This window comes from Lithobates pipiens, unplaced genomic scaffold (assembly GCF_037356315.1).
Source record: "Lithobates pipiens isolate NorthernLeopardFrog02 unplaced genomic scaffold, aLitPip1_a1.2 Scaffold_1, whole genome shotgun sequence".
NCBI lineage: Eukaryota > Metazoa > Chordata > Amphibia > Anura > Ranidae > Lithobates > Lithobates pipiens.
Genome location: NW_027507685.1, coordinates 107383340 through 107406808, shown reverse-complemented (window position 1 = coordinate 107406808; position 23469 = coordinate 107383340). Strand labels below are relative to the sequence as shown.

The 23469-nt window shown below is 45.9% G+C and overlaps 1 protein-coding gene across 1 annotated transcript in view; it reads left to right on the top strand.

Moving 5' to 3' along the window:
- Nucleotides 1-23469, top strand: part of LOC143961886 (semaphorin-3F-like) — a gene marked incomplete at its 3' end in the record, with an annotated part of 149795 nt that overhangs the window by 84480 nt on the left and 41846 nt on the right. The window contains 2 exon segments of the mRNA XM_077471252.1: nt 17115-17275; nt 21176-21238. Coding sequence (XP_077327378.1) covers nt 17115-17275; nt 21176-21238 — 224 coding nt within the window.

Below are 23469 nucleotides of genomic sequence, written 5' to 3'. Positions count from 1 at the left end.
GTTGCCTGAGAAGGTTTGGCTCGTAGAGCGCGTGCTTTTTATTTATTTTTTTCCTTGTCTGTTCCTCGTGATGTTATCTGAACCGCCCCCCCCCCCCCCCCCGCGTCCTGATGAAATATGGGACTGGCTCTGAATGTAATTGCTCAGATAAAAATGTCATTACGGAGATAGACGTTGTTTATTTTGTACTCTCTGTGCTCTTTTAGATTTTTTTTTTTTTCCTGGCCCACGAGCGCACATTTCCCAAAACGGTTTGCACATGGCCAAATTTGGATCTCCCTTAATTTTTTTATTTTTTTTGTTTATTTGTGTTCACTTTGGAAACTCAGCTAATCAAACGCCGTGATTAAATCCAGGGCTCTGCTTAGTCCTCCAAGCTGGTGGACCCTCCATGTGTGTCCTCTGTACATTGCAACAAGATCGTTGGAGAGCTTCTCCAGGAAAACCAAATGGAGTAGAGGATTTTTTTTCGAGGCTCCAGATTCCCAAGGTGCTCCGATTGCCTAGCAGGGATATGCAATTAGCGGACCTCCAGCTGTTGCAAAACTACAAGGCCCATCATGCCTCTGCCTCTGGCTGTCATGCTTGTGGCTGTCAGAGTCTTGCTATGCCTCATGGGACTTGTAGTTCTGCAACAGCTGGAGGTCTGCTAATTGCATATCTCTGGCCTAAAGTATATGTGAACCTTAAAATAAATCAATCCGTTTTAAAAATAGAAATGAAAAGCAAAACATGTGTGTATATAGTAAAGTAAATATTATAAATACAATTTTTTTTTTATAAGGCTTTTTTTGGAACGCTAAAAAAAAAAATGGGTTCAGAAGCTGAGTTTTTGAGGCATTTCGCCAAGCATGCATTTTTGGCTATTTAAAAAAAAATGAATTCATTAAAACGAATTTATTTTTAACGCAAACACAGCAAAACACCGCTAAAATTGTTCAGGAGAGGTTGTAAAAATGTCCCTGTGTACATGAAGCCCAAGTGATCACCTAATCTCTGTTCTCAGCTACATAAGGGGCTTGAAGAGCGGGGGGAAGAGTTTGTCGGGGGGGGGGGGGGGGGTTTGTGGTGGTCAGGCATGTCAGCAAGAGGCAGAGATACAGTAGTACACTGATCTTCCCAGTGATTAGCTGTTCAAGGTGGGGTGTTGGCATATGTCTGAACATTGGGGGCTGGGGGGGTTGGTGTATCACCACAAATCTGACCGCTGGAGGACAGGCGGGCTGTGCAGGTTGGTGTAAAGAAATGCTGTAAAAAGCCGCGCTAAGGTTATAAAGTTGGTTGCTGCTGCCCTACAAGTCCACTACCCCATAAAAACAAGGCCTTGGATATGCAAAAGATGTTTTATATAGAGTATAGGGCCCATGGCGCTACCACAAATTTATACACCCTCAATCGGTGATAAACAGGGGTTCCCAAAGTCCTCTCTATCTTCTAAAAAATGGGGGAGATCAGGTTAATCTATATTTTCTCCAATAATAACATGCTACTAATATTATATAAGGCTATAATCTCCAATAGGCCCACCAAATCATACACACAGAGTACTCCCTTATAATAGGTGTACACACCATACACTCAGGGCGAGCCGATCGGGCAGACCAACCTCTACCTCTACACTCCCTAGGCTATTTGTATGAGAACGTGCACAATATCAAAATGGATTAGGTAAGTAAAATAATTCTAAAACATAATAGTGAATATATATGTGAAATACTAAGTCACAATGCTACTTAAAGCGGGAGTCCACCGGGACTCCGCGTTTTTTTTTTTTTTTTTAAAAGCCAGCAGCTACAAATACTGCAGCTGCTGACTTTTAAATAGTGACACTTACCTGTCCAGCGCGCCCGCGATGTCGGCACCCGAAGCCGATCGCTCGCTCGTGCCGCCGCCATCTTGGGTATGGGAATCAGGAAATGGAGCCTTTCGGCTTCATTTCCAGGTTCCCTACTGCGCATGCGCGAGCCGCGCGGCGCAATCCGGACGGTCCCCGCTGCCTCTGGGAGCTGTGTGTTTCCCAGCAGGCAGCGGGGCACTTGCTGAAGGGGGCGGGCGCTTGCGGAAAGGGGCGTAACGTACGCCCCTTTCCGCAGAGAGCTAGCCCGGAAGTGGGTGCAGTTACCTGGATTATCCAGGTAACTGCACCCCCCTCCCCCCTGAAAGGTGCCGATTGTGGCGCCGGAGGGGGGGGGGATTCCGATGAGCGGAAGGTCCATTTTAGGGTGGACCTCCGCTTTAATCACTCCACTTTTTCACATTGTATGTCTCCGTGTGGGAGAAAAAAGGAGCAATTATCATTCAGTGGTCCATATACATTAATGTCCAAATTTTGTGCAAAATAAACACACAATTTTCCAAAGTACATAAAGTGCTGAATGTGCAAAAAAGTGCAAAAACTTCTATAAAAAATGTCTACAACCCCCTAATATTTGCATATATATCCCAAAGGATGTGAAATTGGGAAGTGGCGGCTGTGTCCATGCAGCCACTTGTGTCCCAACTGACATGAATGGGACTGCCAGCATGAGGATGCACCTGTACACCCCCCCCCCCCCATGTGGGGAACCATAATCCTTGCCCCCCACACCCCCCCTCCCCCGGCTGTAGTTCACCTGTGTGATCGATCGTCATTGTAAATGGACTAAAAGGAGTTTTTCTGAGCATTGCCTAATCCCTGCTTCCCGGGATAAGGGCCAAGAGGTGGAGCGAATACCGAATCTATAATATAGAGATGTCAGGAAGGGGGGATTCAAGGGTTGAGTCACTAAACCTGTTCACCGGCATACTCCCAAGATGTAGTTGCTCATCGTCGTACATTACAGCACTTGTATATCAAAGCGAATTTCCCCATAAGAAATAATGGAAACTCAGATGATTCGTTCCACAACCTTTTATTCCTAGGTCCTTCAGTTTATAGTCCATATAAAAAGATTATAGCAATGTGATTGGTTGTGTAACCATAAAATGTCCATCCACAAATGGAAGCCTCCACAAGGGGATTAGAAGCAAACTCCAGCAGGAGCTCCAGACAGGGGCGGATCCAGAGTCTAGTCTCGGGAGGGGCACTGCTATAAAATATGTTTTTTTGGGGGCAATTTATATGGGAAATGGCTGGTATTGGCGCTTCAATCATTACGGCACCATGGTTGTTATGGTGTCAGGATGATTGAAGCGCATTATTTCTATTAATACATTGTAATATAAAATTAAATAGTTCAACTCACCATAATGCAGAATCAGTGGGAGCCCTGAGGGTGTCAATTGACCCGTTGCCCCCCCCCCCCCCCCCTGGATCCACCCCTGGCTCCAGAGTATAAAAGAGAAGAGAGGGCGCCTCTGAGTGTAGCAATATGGTTGCCTTTAATGAAGGTACAACATTTAGCAACTCACATGGTTGATTAAAAGAGGCGCATCTAAGTATGCAGGCATCCGGGGTAAAGCTGTCCACATGTTTTGTATATTTTGTACTTAATTCATTTTTCCTTTTCTATCTTTGTACAGTTTTTAAGTTTTTTTTGATTTGTATATCCCCTGATGAAGCTATTGCGAAACATGTCGGGTTAATATACGAAAAAGCAACTGTTAAAGTGGTTGCAAACCCTTACAGACCACTTTGACCTACAGGTAAGCTTAGATTAAGGCTTACCTGTAGTTGCAAGAAATATCTCCTTAACCTACACGGTTAAGGAGATATTTGCAAGAAAGACGGCATGCCTTTCTCGCAAATATTCTTGCGCATGCTCGCCGTAGACAACGGCGCAGGCGCACTGAGCGTGCCGTTTAATGAATGGGATCGTGGCGTCACTGACGGCTCCAGCGTGCATGTGCGGGAGTGACGCCATCGCGGCTCCAGCCAGTCACACAGCGCCGGAGCCACGATACACGGAAATCACTCCGCGTATCATAGCGGTGACGGGGGAGGTGACCGAGGACCGCTGCGGGGGCTTCGATCTCAGGTAACCTACCCGATTTTATTTGGGTGCAGCGTTGTGCGTCCACACAAATTGTCAGTTAAAGCGACAGTGCCGAATCGCAAAATAAAAAAAGCTCTGGTCAGGAAGGGGGTAAAATCTTCCGGGGGGGGGGGAGGGGTTGGGCTAAAGCGGTTAAATGTATTGCTACACTTCACGGCGGCCTCTCTTCTCTTTTATACTCGCTTGTGACATGTATCAAGACATCGCTTGTATATCAAGTCAAAATTTACATAAAAAGAAACATTTTGCTGGTCTTGCACCACGCTCTCGAACCAAGGTTTTACTGTTTAATAATAATAATAATAATAATTACGTATGGAAGCTGACCTTATTATAAACACAAAGAACAAGATACCAGGCCAGGAATTCGGAATGTCAGAATGTTCCAATGATATCGGGAGTGGATCACTCCGCAACTCCCCCCCCCCCCCCCCAGTTTCTGGGAATACTTGTCGGGTTTATATGATACTTATTTTTTTTTTTGATGTGGTTACGTTGTCCCACAGTCTTCTAATTGCTCCTTCAGATGGGCAGCCAGCGAAAACAGGCGGCTGCTATGCCGTCCGCCAAACCACCCCTGGTGCTGTGTGCAATGAGGCCTCATGTGAAAGTAGCCTAAAAAAAATTGAAAAAAATAACCCCCCCCCCATCTGAAGACAAGAATATAAAGCTGAATTCCGAGAAGCCAAAGTTACCTCTCAGGCCGCGTACACACGCGGGGACTGTTCGCTGAAACTTTGTTCGTCAAACAGTTGCCGCAACAGTCCGCTCAAAATTTGCATGAGCGGACTTGCCCACACACGAGCGGACTGTTTCAGCGAACTGTTTGCCAAACAGTTCGCTCAACTTTTGAAATGAACGGACTCGCCCACGTAAGGCGGAGGCAAGTCCGCCCATTTCGAGCGCGTGTACAGGTAGGCGGGGCCCGCGAAGGAGACGTCGCGGGCACCGCCGCCTGGAATGAACTTAAAGGGACACCCAACGCCGAAAAAAATCGGCGTGGGGGTTCCCCCAAAGTCCACAACAGACCCTTGTCCGAGCACGCTACCCGGCCGGCCAGGAAAGGGGGGGCGAGCGAGCGCGCCCCCCCTCCTGAGCCGTACCAGGCCGCGTGCCCTCAACATGGGGGGTGCCTTGGGGAAGGGGGGGCCGCGCGGCCCCCCCACCCCAAAGCACCTTGTCCCCATGTTGATGAGGACAAGGGCCTCTTCCCGACAACCCTGGCCGTTGGTTGTCGGGGTCTGCGGGCGGGGGGCTTATCGGAATCCGGGAGCCCCCTTTAAGAAGGGGGCCCCCGGATACCGGCCCCCCACCCTATGTGAATGAGTATGGGGTACAATGTACCCCTACCCATTCACCTGTAAAATAAAAGTACCCAAAAAAAAAACACAACACACGAGAAAAAATATTTTATTGCACAGCTCCGGGGGTCTTCCGTCTTCGGGGGTCTTCTCGCCGGACTCCTCCGCTATCTTCGTGTAGCTCTTTTGCTAGCGGAGGAGTCCGGCTTTCTTCCTCCCCGCCGCCGGCCTCTTCTCCCGACTTCGGGGGTCTTGTCCCCCTCTTCGGTTCTTCTGCCGGGCCACCGCACCTTCTTGTAGCTCTTTTGCAGTCGGTGGCCCGGTCTTCTGTCGCCGCCGCCGCCTTCCGTTCTTCTGCCGGGCCACCGCGCCTTCTTATAGCTCTTTTGCAGGCGGTGGCCCGGTCTTCTGTCGCCGCTGTCGCCGTCGCCGCCTTCCGTTCTTCTTCTTCTTCTTGTTCTTCTTCTTCTTCTCCAGGAGATGTTGACACGACGCTCTCTCCGGCCGGAATGCCAGAGCCGCCCTGCGCTGCCACTTATATAGTGACAATGGGGCGGTGTCACATGGTATATGTCACATGGGTTGGTCACATGGGTTGATGTCACATGGTGACCCCGCCCCCTTACGATGTCATAGTCCCCATGTGACATCAACCCATGTGACCAACCCATGTGACATATACCATGTGACACCGCCCCATTGTCACTATATAAGTGGCAGCGCAGGGCGGCTCTGGCATTCCGGCCGGAGAGAGCGTCGTGTCAACATCTCCTGGAGAAGAAGAAGAAGAACAAGAAGAAGAACGGAAGGCGGCGACGGCGACAGCGGCGACAGAAGACCGGGCCACCGCCTGCAAAAGAGCTATAAGAAGGCGCGGTGGCCCGGCAGAAGAACGGAAGGCGGCGGCGACAGAAGACCGGGCCACCGCCTGCAAAAGAGCTACAAGAAGGCGCGGTGGCCCGGCAGAAGAACCGAAGAGGGGGACAAGACCCCCGAAGTCGGGAGAAGAGGCCGGCGGCGGGGAGGAAGAAAGCCGGACTCCTCCGCTAGCAAAAGAGCTACACGAAGATAGCGGAGGAGTCCGGCGAGAAGACCCCCGAAGACTGAAGACCCCCGGAGCTGTGCAATAAAATATTTTTTCTCGTGTGTTGTGTTTTTTTTTTGGGTACTTTTATTTTACAGGTGAATGGGTAGGGGTACATTGTACCCCATACTCATTCACATAGGGTGGGGGGCCGGTATCCGGGGGCCCCCTTCTTAAAGGGGGCTCCCGGATTCCGATAAGCCCCCCGCCCGCAGACCCCGACAACCAACGGCCAGGGTTGTCGGGAAGAGGCCCTTTTCCTCATCAACATGGGGACAAGGTGCTTTGGGGTGGGGGGCCGCGCGGCCCCCCCTTCCCCAAGGCACCCCCCATGTTGAGGGCACGCGGCCTGGTACGGCTCAGGAGGGGGGGCGTGCTCGCTCGCCCCCCTTTCCTGGCCGGCCGGGTAGCGTGCTCGGACAAGGGTCTGTTGTGGACTTTGGGGGGACCCCCACGCCGATTTTTTTCGGCGTTGGGGTTCCCCTTTAAGTCCATTCCAGGCGGCGGAGCCCGCAACGTCTCCGTCGCGGGCCCCGCCTACCTTCACACGCGCTCGAAATGAGCAGACTTTCCTCCGAGCGGGAACAGTTTGCTCATTTCGAAAGTAGCCTACACACGGGCGGACTGTTCGCTCAAACAAAGTTTCAGCGGACAGTTTTTCGGAATTTCCGAAAGACTTTGTCCGTCAAACTGTCCGCTGAAACTGTCCGCTGAAAGCCCACACACGAGCGGACTGTCCGCTGAAACACTGTTCAGCGGACAAAGTTGGGCGAACAGTCCGCCCGTGTGTACGCGGCCTCACTGTCATCCTTGACTGACACGGGACTGACACGGACGGACACTCCGCAACTCTCTGATGGGTCTGCAAAGCAAACGTAAATGATATTTTTTTGTTTTTCGGGGCTGGGGCAGCAAACAACCCCCAAATCCCCCCCCAGACCGGCACCAAAAACCACCACCCCCCCGCGCGCTGGTTGATTGGTCTAGCACTTACACCATCAGCAGCGGCGAGTGGCAGGCAGCAGACAGCGTGGTGCAGTGGCTCCACGGTCCTCCGTGGCGGTTTCCGGCTCCTCCCCTCCTCCTTGTAGGTGTCCAATAGGATCACATGTCCTTTTCAGCCAATTGGGCGACCTGTGTCCAAACCTGGCTTCCTGATTGGCCAGGAGGAGGAGATCAGTGTAACAACAGCAAATATTGAATTTGCTTTTATAACACACCTGGCACACTCTCTGTGAACTGAGCCCACCCTATATTGAAGCCTATTAGGCCCCATTTACCCCCGAGCATAACGGTTTTCAGGCAGAAAGCCGCGCAATTTTACTGCATTTTTGGCCGCAACTTTGACACGTTTTTGCCACGATTTTGTACGGGTAAAAAGGTCACCAATGTAAAAAGTGGAAAAACACCCAAATCTGCCTAAAAAAAATAAAATAAAATAAAAGTTCCAGGACTTGTTTGAGCTTCAGGCATTTTGGGGCTTCTGGTGTTTTGGGTCTTCTGGCTTCAGGCATTTTGGGGCTTCTGGCTTCAGGCTTTTTGAGGGTTCTGGCTTCAGGCTTTTTGAGGGTTCTGGCTTCAGGCGTTTTGGGGCTTCTGGCTTCAGGTGTTTTGGGGCTTCTGGCTTCAGGTGTTTTGGGGCTTCTGGCTTCAAGCGTTTTGGGGCTTCTGGCTTCAGGTGTTTTGGAGCTTCAGGCGTTTTGGGGCTTTTGGCTTTAGGGGTTTTGGGGCTTCTGGCTTCAGGCGTTTTCGAGTGGAGATGTGAGCCATCTCCATTGAGAATAATAGATTTTTTCCCCTCCAGCGTTTCGTAGCTTCAGGCTTCAAGCTACAAAACGCTCAGGTGTGAATGGGGGCCTTAGAGCCTCTAATCAGGTCCTTAAGGCCCCATTCGCACCTGAGCATATAGCGTTTTCAGGCAGAAAATCGCGTGATTTTACTGCGTTTTTTTACCACGATTTTGTGCAGGGCAAAAGGTCACCAATGTAAAAAGAAGAAAAACGCCCAAATCTGCCCGATTCGAGCGACAAAAAAGGGTCCAGAACTTGCTTGAGCTTCATGCGTTCGGCTTCAGGCGACTTTCAGGGGAGCTGTGAGTCATCTCCATTGAGAATAATAGATTTTTTCCCCTCCAGCATTTTGTAGCTTCAGGCTTCAAGCTACAAAAACGCTCAGGTTTGATGGGGCCTTAGGAAGATAGAAGACCCTGCCCCCCCCCCCCCCCCCCCATCATTGCCTCTTATTAATGTCCACCTGTGTGTTATAGGAGGAGTTCTTTTGTTCTCCCATATAGAGGATTGTATTTCTCCCATGGTTCAGATGAGCAGGATCTTACATTCTATGGATAGCGTAGGACCCTCTGATAATGGGGTTACTTTGACGTAGTAGTGGGCTTATCTGGTGTAAATACCCATATTTTCTGAATATGTTCAGGTGTTTTAAATGAAAAGGGGCCGGAAACATGGATGGGGGGTGCGGGGGACACGCCCGTGCATCCTTAAGGAATGGGCCGTCCCTGCTATCATGGATCCTGAAGCCAGCCCTTTAACCCCATAGGTCCAAACTGTTGATGTAACCAGCTGACGTGTTTCGGGGACAAATCCCCCTTCTTCAGAGCAAAACATCTGAGTTTCTCAGTTTTTGCTCTGAAGAAAGAGGGTTTGTCCCCCGAAACACGTCGGCTGGTTACATCACCTGTTTGGACCGATGGGATTCGAGGGCTGGCTTCCGGTTTCTGGATCCATGATGCGTTTTTATTTACATTTGGTTTGTGAGTACAATTGATATGTTTTGCTTTTGCTTTTTTTTTTTTTTTTTTTTATTATAAAGGGATGTAGATAATGCGCCAGGCCAGGGGTCTCCAAACTTTCTAAACAAAGAGCCAGTTTATTGTCCTTTTAGACTTAAGGGGGGGTTGAACTGTGGGCGTTGAGAGTAGAAAGGCTCCCAACATTGGTCTGAACAAACAATGCTACATCTTTGGTGTTAGTGGGAGGAATAGCGCCACATTGTTGGTGTCATTGGGAGGAATTCTGCCCATTTATTGGTGTCAGTGGGGGTGGGATTATGCCCCAGTGGTTGAAAATAGTGCCCCAAGGGCTGGATAAAAGCAAACAAAGGGCCGCAGTTTCAAGACCACTGCACTAGGCATTTGGACCCTGTTGTTTTTTTGTTTGTACATAATGTACACTCACCGGCCACTTTATTAGTTTACACCTGTTCAATTACTTGGTAACAGAAATTGCTAACCATCCAATCACATGGCAGCCACTCAATGCTTTAAGGCATCTAGACGTGGTGAAGACAACTTGCTGAAGTTCAAACCAAGCCTCAGAATGGGGAAGAAAGGGGATTAAAGTGACTATAAACGTGGCATGGTTGTTGGGGGCACACGGGCCGGTCTGAGCATTTCTAGGATTTTCACACACAACCATCTCTTGGGTTTACGGAAAATGGCGGGAAAAAGAGAAAATATCCAGTGATCGGCAGTTGTGTGGAGGAAAATGCCTTGTTGATGTCAGAGGAGAATGGGCAGACTGGTTCCAGTTGATAGAAAGGCAACAGACACTCAAATAACCACCCGTTACACCCAAGGTATGCAGAATACCATCTCTGAACGCACAACACATCCAACCTTGAAGCAGATGGGCTACAGCAGCAGAAGACCACTCTGGGTGCCACTCCTGTCAGCTAAGAACAGGAAACTGAGGCTTCAATTGCCACAGGATCACCAAAATTGGACAATAGAAGATTGGAAAAACGTTGCCTAGTCTAATGAGCCTGGATTTCAGTTGCGACATTCAGATGGTGGGGTCAAAATTTGGATCCATCCTGCCTTGTATCACTGGTTCAGGCTGGTGGTGGTGGTGGTATAATGGTGTGGGGGATGGAGTATCACTGGTTCAGGCTGGTGGTGGGGGTGTAATGGTGTGGGGGATGGAGTATCACTGGTTCAGGCTGGTGGTGGGGGTGTAATGGTGTGGGGGATATTTTCCTGGCACATTTTGGGCCCCTTATTACCAATTGAGCATGGTTTAATCACCACGGCCTACCTGAGTATTGTTCCTGACAATGTCCATCCCTTTATGACTACAGTGTCCCCATCTTCTGATGGCTCCTACCAGCAGGATAATGCACCATGTCACAAAGCTCCAATCATCTCACCACTGGACAATGAGGTCACTGTCCTCCAATGGCCTCCACACTCTCCACATCTCCATCCAATTGAGCACCTTAGGGATGTGGTGGAACGGGGGATTGGCATCATGTATGTGCAGCCGACAATTCTGCAGCAACTATGTGATGTTATCATGACACTATGGTGGAGAATCTCTGAGGAACGTTTCCAACGCCTTGTTGTATCTATGTCACCAAGAATGAAGGCCAAAGGGGGTCCGACCCGGGACTAGCAAGGGGGACCTAATAAAGTGGCCGGTGAGTGTAGATACGCTGCTGTTTTTCAGGAGGAATGCAATGCATTTTTAGGGCTCCTATTTAAGCAAAAATAAGCCAGTCTCTATATTCTCATAAGTTTACTGTGCCTTGAAAAAAGTATTCATACCCCTTGAAATTGTCCACATTTTCTCATGTTACAACTGAAATCGTAAATGTATTTATTGGGATTTTATGTGATAGACCAACACAAAGTGGCACATAATTGTGAAGTGGAAGGAAAATGATAAATGATACAAATAAATATGTGAAAAGTGTGGCGGAGGGGCATTTGTATTCAGCCCTTTTTACTCTGATACCCCTAACTAAAATCTAGTGGAACCAGTTGCCTTTATAAGTCGCCTAATTCGTAAGTAGAGTCCACCTGTGTGTTATTTAATCTCAGTATAAATGCAGCTGTTCTGTGGAGCCCTCGGAGGTTTGTTAGAGAACCTTCGTGAACAAACAGCATCATGAAGGCCAAGGAACACACCAGACAGGTCTGGGATAAAGTTGTGGAGAAGTATAAAGCAGGTTTAGGTTATAAAAAAAATCTCCCAAGCTTTGACCATCTCACAGAGCTCTGTTCAATCCATCATCGGAAAATGGGAAGAGTATGGCACACCTGCAAACCTACCAAGACATGGTCAGTCCACCTAAACTGACCGGTGGGGCAAGGAGAGCATTCATCAGAGAAGAGCCAAGAGGCCCATGGTAACTGGAGGAGCTGCAGAGATCCACAGCTCAGGTGGGAGAATCTGTCCACAGGACAACTATTAGTCGTGCTCTCCACAAATCTGCCCTTTATGGAAGAGTGACAAGAAGAAAGTCATTGTTGAAAGAAAGTCATAAGAAGTCCTGTTTGTAGTTTGTGAGAAGCCATGTGGAGGACACAGCAAACATGTGGAAGAAGGTGATCTGGTCAGATGAGACCAAAATTCAACTTTCTGGCCTAAAAGCAAAAGGCTATGTGTGGGGGAAACTAACACTCCACATCACCCTGAACACACCATGGCAGCATCATGTGGTGGGGATGCTTTTCTTCAGCTTTTCTTCGGCAGGGACAGGGAAGCTGGTCAGAGTTGATGGGAAGATGGATGGAGACAAATACAGGACAATCTTAGAAGAAAACCTGTTAGAGTCTGCAAAAGACTTGAGACCGGGGCGGAGGTTCACCTTCCAGCAGAACAACGACCCGAAACATCCAGCCAGAGCTACAATGGAATGGTTTAGATCAAAGCATATTCATGTGTTAGAATGGCCCAGTCACAGTCCAGACCTAAATCCCATTGAGAATCTGTGACAAGACTTGAAAATTGCTGTTCACAGACGCTCTCCATCCAATCTGACAGAGCTTGAGATATTTTACAAAGAAGAATGGGCAGAAATGTCCTCTCTAGATGTGCAAAGCTGGTAGAGACACCCCCAAAAAGACTTGTAGAGAAAGGGGAGTCTACAAAGTATTGACTCCGGGGGCGCCATACAAATGCCACTCACATGTTCAAAGCTTGATATATTTTTTTTATAACATAACCCTGCTTTAAACTTCTCCACAACTTGACCTGTCTGGTGTGTTCCTTGGCCTTAATGACATCCCCAAGAAAGACTTGCAGTTGGAATTGCAGAGAAAGGGGGTTTTACAAAGTATTGACTCCGGGGGTGGCCATACAAATGCCCCTCCCCCAACACTTTTCACATATTTATTTGTATCATTTATCATTTTCCTTCCACTTCACAATTATGTGCCACTTTGTGTTGGTCCATCACATAAAATCCCAAGAAAATACATTTACGTTTTTGGTTGTCACATGCCAAAATGTGGGAAATTTCCGAGGGGTATGAATACTTTTCCAAGGCACTGTATATGTATTGGTTCACTTTAAAATATTACCATCCCCTGTATGCGCCTTCTTGGGCCACCGATGTCCGCTTCCTCTGGTGTGCTTCAGCAAGTCCACCAGTGGACCCCAAACAATTTTCTATATCTTTTCACCTCCTTACTAATTTCCATCCCTATTAGGGAACGCTGGATGTTGGCGGTGCTTGCAATAAATGGTTGGGGAATCGGCCCGCAAGAAGCGTCTATACAGCGCTGTGCAGCGGCGGGGGTCAGAGTGCGAGGATTGAAGGGCTGAGTGAAATTAATCATCAATTTGAATCGCACCTCGGGGAAGCAATTTATGAGACCTCTTAAGGGGATATTAAGGGGAATTAGTTGAACACGTCCAAGCCTCTCTGTACTTCTCCTATCCGCTGATCCTGATCCGCGGTGTACGTTACTTCCAGCGCGGCGCACATATTTCTGCTAATGGATCGCTCTCCACAATCAGAGCGAATGTAGCTGTTGGCTTTTATTACAGAAGTTTCAACATTGCTGTATTTATTCCCTGTTATGTGCCAGCTGTCGGGCTCTTAACGTTGTTATGATAAAATACGCTGTGGAGGGGTGGGGGGGGGGGGGGAGACTGGCCCGGTCATGAATAATTCATCTTAAATCCGCAGGTAATATTAATACCGAGCGCAGGGGCCCCGTGTTGTTATCTTTTATAACAGGCAAGGCCATTTAGCGACACCTTCTTAACGTCACAATAATAAACAGCAGTTGGCAACTGTCCTCCGTTTCTAGAGAAAAAATAAAAATCTTGGCTGCACTTGCCTTATGCCTGGAAATGTCGTTCCTTCTTCTTTGGAATTCTGCTAAATTGATTTTGAACCCAATCACTAAAACCTGTCATTTTTCATTGCAGCTTCTATTAAAAACAAAACAAAAAAAACTGGTGATCCTGCCATAAAGGCCGTTGTTCGGGCACTTCCTGTTTCAGGATGACAACGCTCTATCCCTGTCTCCTGATTGTAGCTCTGTGTTGTCACATGGGCTTCAAGTGGCCAGTTTAACCCACGTTGCTCATGGTTCACTGTTATCACTAGGGCCGCTGATAAGGCAGTACAACCAGTCCTATTGTAGTGGGCCCAGGCCCCATTCAGCTAAACAGGAGGGCCCAGGGCAGCTTTATTGTTCATTTCTGCCTAAATGGATTTTTACTAGACCATACCCCGACTTCTACTTGCTTACCAGGGCTTAAACAACAGTGCCTTGCAAAAGTATTCACCCCCTTGGCTTTTTTACCTATTTTGTTACATTACAGACTTTAGTTCAATGTTTTTTTTAGTCTGAATTATATATGATGGATCAGAACACAATAGTCTAAGTTGGTGAAGTAAAATTAGAAAAATATATACATAAAACTATTTTTTTTTCCGGAAATAAAAAAGTGATTACTATCATGTGCGTATGTATTCACCCCCTTTGTTATGAAGCCCATAAAAAAGTTCTGGTGGAACCAACTACCTTCAGAAGTCACATAATTTGTGAAATGATGTCCACCTTTGTGCAATCTAAGTGTCTCATGATTTGTCATTACATATACACCCATTTTTGAAAGGCCCCACACGCGGCAACACCTAAGCAAGAGGCACCACTAACCAAACACTGCCATGAAGACCAAGGAACGCTCCAAACATGTATGGGACAATGTTGCTGAGAAGTACAAGTCAGGGTTAGGTTATAAAAAAAAATCGCAATCTTTGATGATCCTTAGGAGCACCATCAAATCTATCATAACCAAATGGAAAGAACATGCAACAGCAAACCTGCCAAAAGACGGCCACACACCAAAACTCACGGACTGGGCAATGAGGCCATTAATGATAGAGGTAGCGCAGAGACCTAAGGTAACCCGGAGGAGGTGCAGAGTTCCACAGCAGAGAGTGGAGTATCTGCACTCTCATGTAGTTGGGGTTTACATCTAAGAAGCATAGTGGGATTTGTTTTACAAAAGGGAGAGTTGGGAGCTATGGACAGACTTTTTGGACTAGTGCCCTTACTCTCATCTAATGGATGGTGTGGGGGGTCAACACGTCCCTAGACACCAACAGTTGCTATCTGCAGCATAAAGGGTTGATTTGATACACCCATTGGCACAGACGGTAAGGTGAAACGAAACCAGGGAGGATCACCAATGCATCTTTTCTAGATATTAACAAGCATCTTCTGGTAGCTGCTCTTAGGCTTTTATATTTAAAAGTTTGCAGGTACACTTTAAGTCCACAAAACATGGCGCTCTATGGATACAAGTTCATAAAAACCTAGCGCTCTATGGACACAAGTTCATAAAACCTAGCGCTCTATGGATACAAGTTCATAAAACATGGTGCTCTATGGACACAAGTTCATAAAACATGGTGCTCTATGGACACAAGTTCATGAAACCTAGCGCTCACAAAATATGGTGCTCTATGGACACAAGTTTCCAAAATATGGTGCTAAATGGACATGAGTTCACACAACATGGCACTCTATGGAAACAAGTTCACAAAATATGGCACTAAATGGACAAAAGTTCACAAAACATGGTTCTTTATTGACATAAGTTCATAAAGCATGGTGCTGGAGAGGTGAATTGGTAGGCATTGGTGTGAAGGGTGGGCATTGCATCAATGCTCCCCCATTCACATCAGGGGTCCTAATCATGTCAATGTCCCCCCTACACATCAGCGAACCCCCTTCAGGTCAGAGATCCCACCATCACATCAGCGTTCCCCATCATTCGAGTAACCCAATGAAAGAGTCTCCCCATCATGTCAGAGTATCCCTATCACCACAGAGCCCCCCCCCCCGAGTTTTATCATATCATATCATATCTCCCTCTTTGATATAGGGCAAACTAAATCCTGTGCTTGGGACATCCTGGTTGAATAACACTGATCTTGGTATAGCGCTACTCCCATAGGGAGCCTCAGGAATACTGTCCAGGTCCTCCCCAAAGCTTCATGCAGCCAGACCCACAGGCTTACTCACACGTTTCTTCAATGACCAGTCTAGGGGTGTTTTTATTTTTGAAGAACTTGAATAGGTTTGAGGGATTTAGGTGGGATGCTCCAAAAACATGCACTTGATGTTATTCTTAAGGCCGAGCAATATTAAAGTCTCTCCTCATAGCAAACAGTAGACTTCAGGTTTTAAAGCAGTAATGTTTGTTAACTGTGAATTCCTTTCTTGGAGCCACAAGAGCAGAGTCCCTTTAAGTAGAAGATTATCTTGACAAACTGGTTTCCCCTGGCAACCCACAGCTGACTCTAAAAGCACCAGAGGGATAGCAAAAGCACAAGGGTCCCCAAAATCTTTCAGAAGCGTCTAAACTTACACAAGGTTCAAGGATAGCTGGTTGCCTCCTTCCAACTTTCAAGCGACACCTTAATCTTCAGCGGATAGCCCCCCTCACAGTCAGCTCTCTTCAGCTCCAGGGTCTCAGCATCCAGGCCCTCAGGTTGCCTTTCTGAGGCCTCATGACAGCAGAAGTAGCAGCAGTGCCCTGGGAGGGCAGTGTGCCCTCCAGGGCTGGACTGATCCTCTCCAGAAGGAGGCAACAGAGTGGCAACAAGATTTACCTATCAAAAGACATACTCATTCTATCTAACCTAGCACCTACCTAGGAGGGTGACTACATAGGTAGTTACTCCAAACACCTACCAATCATACTGAACCTCTTTCAAAGCCTACAAAGAGTTCCAACTCCAGCCGAAAACATTTCACAGACCTGTATTCTTCCAGCGTGGGCTTCCTTTGCAGGTTCCTACATTCAGTCACCCCATGGAGCTGTAAAGGAAGTTAATACTGGTGTAAGATTGGGGAGCAGGAAGATATAGAACCCCCCCCCCCCTAGCATCTGTTGCTGACTGCAGGTCCAACTTTGATTGAGGTCTAAATGGGGTCATGTTCACTCAAGGTCCACTCAAGGCTACCACCTCAATATACTTTTGTACTGCACCCCAAGTTCCCCAGCCTATGACACTTCATGGAGCAATAACTCCAAGTTCAATACCACAGGAAGTACGTGTATGAGAAATATAGCCTAAACTTGGGGGTTTTTTCGCCTTTTTCTGGATCAACTGTGGGTATAGGATTGGGTATATGGGATTGTATGATATTATTTTTTATGTTTGAACTAGATGGACTTTTATCAAGCTGGCTATGTAACATTGGAGGGATATTCATGAATGGCGTACATTTCTGATAATGACTACGTTTTGCTTTTTGTGCATTTTCTTTTAAGTTAAATACAAGAGGCATAACTATTTTGAGCTGCAAATAGGAAAGCCGTGTGTATATTTTCTTTATTGCAGTTCAAACATTGTTTGGGTTCCCTCAGTTGCACTAGGTTTTGTAAATGTTCCCCATGTTCTTCCAAGACAAGCAATACGTATGAATCACCAATGTTTGACTTAATACAACCCTGACTGGCTGATTTGATTTCTTTCCTGTAGAGCTTATGGAGTCCCGCACGGCGCGTTTCTTCAGCTTTGGCTTCAACACGAGCGACTACCGGATCCTCCTCCTGGATCAGGATCAGGACCGGATGTACGTCGGGAGTCGTGACTACCTGCTGTCAATGGACCTGGGCAACATCAATCGAGAGCCTTTAATTGTAAGCCAGGGGAACAGGGGTTTTATGTTCTGCCAGTGGGAAGGCTTGCTGCATGGCTGAAGAACGTTATACTGCTTGGATTCATCTACTGGTTATGTGATGTGGCATGTAGAGGCTTCGCCGTGTTTAAATACTGAATATTTCATTTTATGGGCAATGTAGTACACTAATAAAACAAGTCAACCTGTTGCGGGGGGGATCTAGAAACAGTATACTCTGCCCACATGTATACCTTATCTTGGTGTTTGACACTCCAGCATTGTTCGGAGCCCTTCCAAAATTTGCATATGAAACAGCATGGGGCCCTGATCAAATAGGTACAGTGCCTTGAAAAAGTATTCATACCCCATTGACATCTTCCACATTTTCTCATGTTACAACCAAAAACGTAAATGGATTTTATTGGGATTTTATGTGATAGATCAACACAGTGGCACATCATTTTGAAGTTGAATGAAAACGATAAATAATGCAAATAAATATCTGAAAAGTGTGGGGGGCAATTTGTATTCAGCCCCCTTTATGCCGATACCCCTACCTAAAATCTAGTGGAACCAATTGCCTTCAGAGGTCACCTAAGTGTCCACCTGTGTGTCATTTAATCTCAGTACAAATACAGCCCTTCTGTGAAGCCCTCAGATGTTAGTTGGAGAACCTTTGTGAACAAACAGCATCACGAAGGCCAAGGAACACACCAGACAGGTCAGGGATGAAGTTGTGGAGAAGTATAAAGCAAGGTTAGGTTATAAAAAAAAAAAATCTCCCAAGCTTTGAACATCTCACGGAGCTCTGTTCAATCCATCATCAGAAAATGGAAAGAGTATGGCACAACTGCAAGCCTACCAAGACATGGCCGTCCACCTAAACTGACCGGCCGGGCAAGGAGAGCATTCATCAGAGAAGAGCCAAAAGGTCCATGGTGTCTCTGGAGGAGCTGCAGAGATCCACAGCTCAGGTGGAAGAATCTGTCCACAGGACAACTATTAGTCGTGCTCTCCACAAATCTTATGGAAGAGTGACAAGAAGAAAGACATTGGTGAAAGAAAGTCATAAGAAGTCCTGTTTGTAGTTTGTGAGAAGCCATGTGGAGGACACAGCAAACATGTGGAAGAAGGTGATCTCGTCAGATGAGACCAAAATTCAACTTTTTCGCCTAAAAACAAAACGCTGCGTGTGGGGGGGAAACGAACATTGCCCATCACCCTGAACACACCATCCCCACTGTGAAACATGGTGGTGGCAGCATCATGTGGTGGGGATGTTTTTCTTCAGCAGGGACAGGGAAGCTGGTCAGAGTTGATGGGAAGATGGATAGAGACAAATACAGGAAAATCTTAGAAGAAAACCTGTTAGAGTCTTCAAAAGACTTGAGACCGGGGCGGAGGTTCACCTTCCAGCAGGACAACGACCCGAAACATACAGCCAGAGCTACAATGGAATGGTTTAGATCAAAGCATATTCATGTGTTAGAATGGCCCAGTCACAGTCCAGACCTAAATCCCATTGAGAATATGTGGCAAGACTTGAAAATTGCTGATCACAGATGCTCTCCATCCAATCTGACAGAGCTTGAGCTATTTTACAAATAAGAATGGGCAGAAATGTCCTCTCTAGATGTGCAAAGCTGGTAGAGACACCCCCAAAAAGACTTGTAGAGAAAGGGGGTTCTACAAAGTATTGACTCCGGGGGGCGCCATACAAATTCCCCCAACACTTTTCACATATTTATTTGTATCATTTATCATTTTCCTTCCACTTCACAATTATGTGGCACTTTGTGTTGGTCTATCACATAAAATCCCAATAAAATTCATTTATGTTTTTGGTTGTAAAATGACAAAATGTGGGGAATGTCAAGGGGTGTGAATACTTTTTAAAGGCACTGAAGCTTATATTGTAGGCCCTGGATCATGGGATGAGGTGGGAATAGCCTTATCTTAACCCGCATTGTGGGATGAGGTGAAAATTATTCTACAAGTCCATTCCCAGGCTGTATTCTGGGCCTCGATTTCTATTTAAGTCAGAAGTAAGCGCCATCCTCCTCTTGGCAGTGGGTGGAGCAATAAATATTTGCCACTATCTGCTTTTGCCACTAGATGGAGCTAAGGGTCATAGGAAATAAGCTTATAATTTAATCTAAATATGAAGAGATTCAATGTAACAATTCCAGAGAATTAGCAAATAAGCAGCAATTCAGAAGTAGCAGCGGTTACATTACCCTATGATTATTACCTAATATCCTATGATTATTATTATATATGATTATTGTGATAAAAATATCATATTCAGATTATTATATTAATAAATTTGATAATTAATATTACCTATGATTATTATTATGATAATATATTATCAATTGTATTATATTGTTAAATCTGATGGTATTTACTAATTATTATTACTTTTATTATTTTTTATTATTCTTACTACTACTATATTATATGAATATATATTATAATTACTTCTGCTAATATTATTTCTACTATTATTGTTAATACAATATTCTATGATTATTACCTATAACTATTACCTAATATCCTATGGTTATCATCTATGATTATTGTTGTGATTGATAGTATTATGATATTATATTGTATTATTAAATATGAGTATTTATTATCTATGATTAATATTATTCTTTTTGTGATAACATTATAGTATTATTATTATTATATATTGTATTATTAAATATTAGTATTATTACTTATAATGGCTATGATTATTATTATTATGATAATATATTATGATTAATATATAATATTATGATTATTATATATCATATAATATTTAATATATTTTTATTTTTTCTTATTACTGTGTATATAATATTAATTATTATTACTCATATTATCCTATTGTTATCCTGTGATTTCCCAAACCACTCTCCTTGTTATGAAGAACCCATCTTTTCTACTGCCAATCATATTTAAAGCTGTCACAACTTTTTTTTTTTAAAACAGTGGCCTCACGGAACTCCACCCACATGGCTGGGTCCTTCATTCATAGAGCTCTGTGAATGAGAGAACTACAAGTACTGACGTCCTTTGTGGCTGTCGGCTTGTAGTTCTCAATGACCTACCAGGGTGATGTTGAGAACTCCAGATAGTCCATTGATAACTGCCTGCCGGTACGAGGCACGAGCAGACAGTTTATACTGACGGTCTACAGGAGCCCTGCATTGCACCCGGGATCAACTGATTGCGGGGGCAATGCTTTGCAGACCCCTATAAAAAAAAAATCAAAAATGGACGTTTCTTTTTTTCCTGCAAAAAGACGTGCATGTGTTTTTTTGTGAACTTATCCTTTTAAAGAACACCAGAAGAGAAAGCAACTTTGGAACATTTGATTTGTTACCCATTCTCACCCAGCAGCTGGTTAGTTTTCACCGAACGAATGTGCACGCAGTTTCGTTGGACAAATAGCTGTACAAATCCGTTTTAGAAATACACCCTTTTGGTCTGTAACTCAAAGCTAAAATACAAAACAAAAAAAAATAAAAAAACACACACACAAAAGAGTCCAAAGTCATCACATAATATAATTAGATAGAACATCCAAAGCATTTTGAGGAGGGGGTCAATGCCCATTAGGGCCACAAAATGAAGGAGGAAGTGTGCCGATCCCAGAAATGCGCTGGCTGTTCTATGTCATGACCCTTTTTATGTTTTTTTAATGCTTTGTGTCACCCACCAAAGAAGGAGCCTTGCTGCATGTGAGTGGCCAGACAGCCATAGCCGCTGAGCTTGTTGGAATGATGTCTCCTTTCGTTTTTCATCGGATCCGATCGTTCCCAAAGTCCCCAGCGCCCTCTGGGAGATGTCTATTTTGGAGTGTTATTTTTTTCATGTGCGTACTTGTGGGATCAATAGTGACGTCTCTCTCTCTTTCCTCACTTATCAGATTCATTGGCCGGCCGCCCCGAACCGGCAGAAGGAATGTCTGATGGCGGGCAGAGGACGTGCGGTGAGTATTCTGCCCTTTCTAATCGTTTTCATGCCGCCTGCTAAACCTGTGAGGTATCTTCTCATCCAGTGTCCAGGCTGCAAAAAAAACCCCCAAAAAAACATTGTTTCTCTGTATAGTTTGTAGTTTTATATTTTTTCACTATGGGTGCGAGCTGCGCTTCCTACTTGGCTTCCTACTTAGCTGCGCTCCTCGCACTTTTCTCACCTTCTTATCTTGCAACGAGGGCACCAAGCAGCACCTCTCTGATCGAAAATAGTTGGACTCTGCAGTCTCTAATGATGTGAAATGCCAACAATGCCCCGGGTAGCCTTCCCTGTGTGGAGTACAGGACCCGATAACAATTCTCTAATTCACCAAACAAAGGAAGAAGGGCTGACTGAGCCATAAGTCAACACTACACAAAGGAATCTGTATGACGTTGCTACATTTTAGACTCCTATGGATCCATATTTCCGAAATAGTGATGGTTATTTTTAGCGGTCTGAAAATAAAAGTCCTAATCCGGGGTAACACTTTGTGATTTGAACCTTTTATATCATTTATTTTCCTTCTCATTCATTGAGGAAACCAGGAAGTCGTATACTGTTGGGTTATACTGCTGCCTACAGGAGAATTGGACAAAAAAAAATTGTGGGCCAGCCCACGATAACCCCTCCCACTCCCAGCATGCCTGAATGTTTTGCTAGTGTCCTAAGAGGACGGAAGTCTTTGCCGGAGAAGGTTCTGACCGCTATGCTGACTACTTTTTTTTTTTTCTTGCTGAACTGGTCTCTATGTGCAGCTAAAATAATCGCCCCTGAATGACCCCCCACTCCTCTTCTGTGCCGGCATATATATATACCTTTGCAAATCTGTTACATATTTTGCACACAAAAAAACCCAGAAACATTGCATGCAAAGATGCGCCCGCAGGCATTTAAGGCCTGCAAGTGACCAGTTGCACATCTGTGCACACCAACGCTGTATCCTGGCCTAGGTCGGCAAGGCCCAGGCCTAGGGCAGCACTTTGCAGGGGGGCAGCATGGAAAGAGTCCCCGCCAGCTAGTGCCGGACTGGGCTGAGTGGTAAATTTTAGTCTAGCACCCACCATAAAGCAGCTGCACTGCTTCCGGTATGCGGGCGGCCGCCATTCCGCAACTGTGCGTGAGGAGGGGGAACCGCTTCTAATTTTGAATGTCCTTTCATCATGGACCACAAACCTTCCTCACTGTGCTATATGTTTTCTGCTGCACCATTGGCATGGTTATATCTTCTTAGTCCTCTCCGTAAAATTATCAGAAATTTGTGCTTAAAGTAGAAGTATAGGCAACACTTTTTTTTTTTTTTTGGATAGAGTAAGGTAGGGTTATAACCCCTGTCAGTTTATTTTTTACCATTCCTGTCCCATTGCAGAGATTTCCCTTCACTTCCTGCCCCATAGCCAAACAGGAAGTGAGAGGAAATCTATTCAAATTAAGGGAATCCATTGCCCCCCCAGGCCCTCGGAACTAGCGTCCCCACTCGAAAATTTCAGGGCGGGTCTTAAACAGCAATGGGTGTGGCCTTGACAGGAAGGGGTGGGCCATATTTATATTAGGGGGTGCACATGTTTAGTCAGGCCTAGGGCAGCACAAAACCTAAATACACTACTGGTGCACACGTGGCGAATTTCAGCACATGCGTACAAATGACACCAGCTTCTAGTGGATGGGCAATATACTGCACATGAGCAGAACGTTTCCATGCCTGCTCACAAAGGCTGCTAATTTGTGGCTTGGTACCACACTGCCTACTGTGACGTAGCAATCCCAGGAGGCAATCCTAGAAGCCAATCCCATATCAATCCCAGGAAGCAATCCCATATCAATCCCAGGGGGTAAGCCCATATCAATCCCAGGGGGCAAGCCCATATCAATCCCAGGAGGCAATCCCATATCAATCCCAGGAGGTAATCCTATAGCAATCCCTGGAGGCGATACCAGAGCAATCCAATGGCACTCCCAGGAGGCAATCTCATAGCAATCCCAGGAGGTAATCCCATAGCAATACCAGAACAATCCAATGGCACTTCCAGGAGGCATTCCCATGACAATCCTAGGAGGCAATCCCATGGCACATGGAAGTAATCCTATAGCACTCACAAGAGGCATTCCCATGGCACTCCAAGTAGACAATCCTAGGAGGCAATCCCAGAAGGCCATCCCAGAAGGCAATCCCACGACATACCCAGGAGGCAATCCCATAGTACT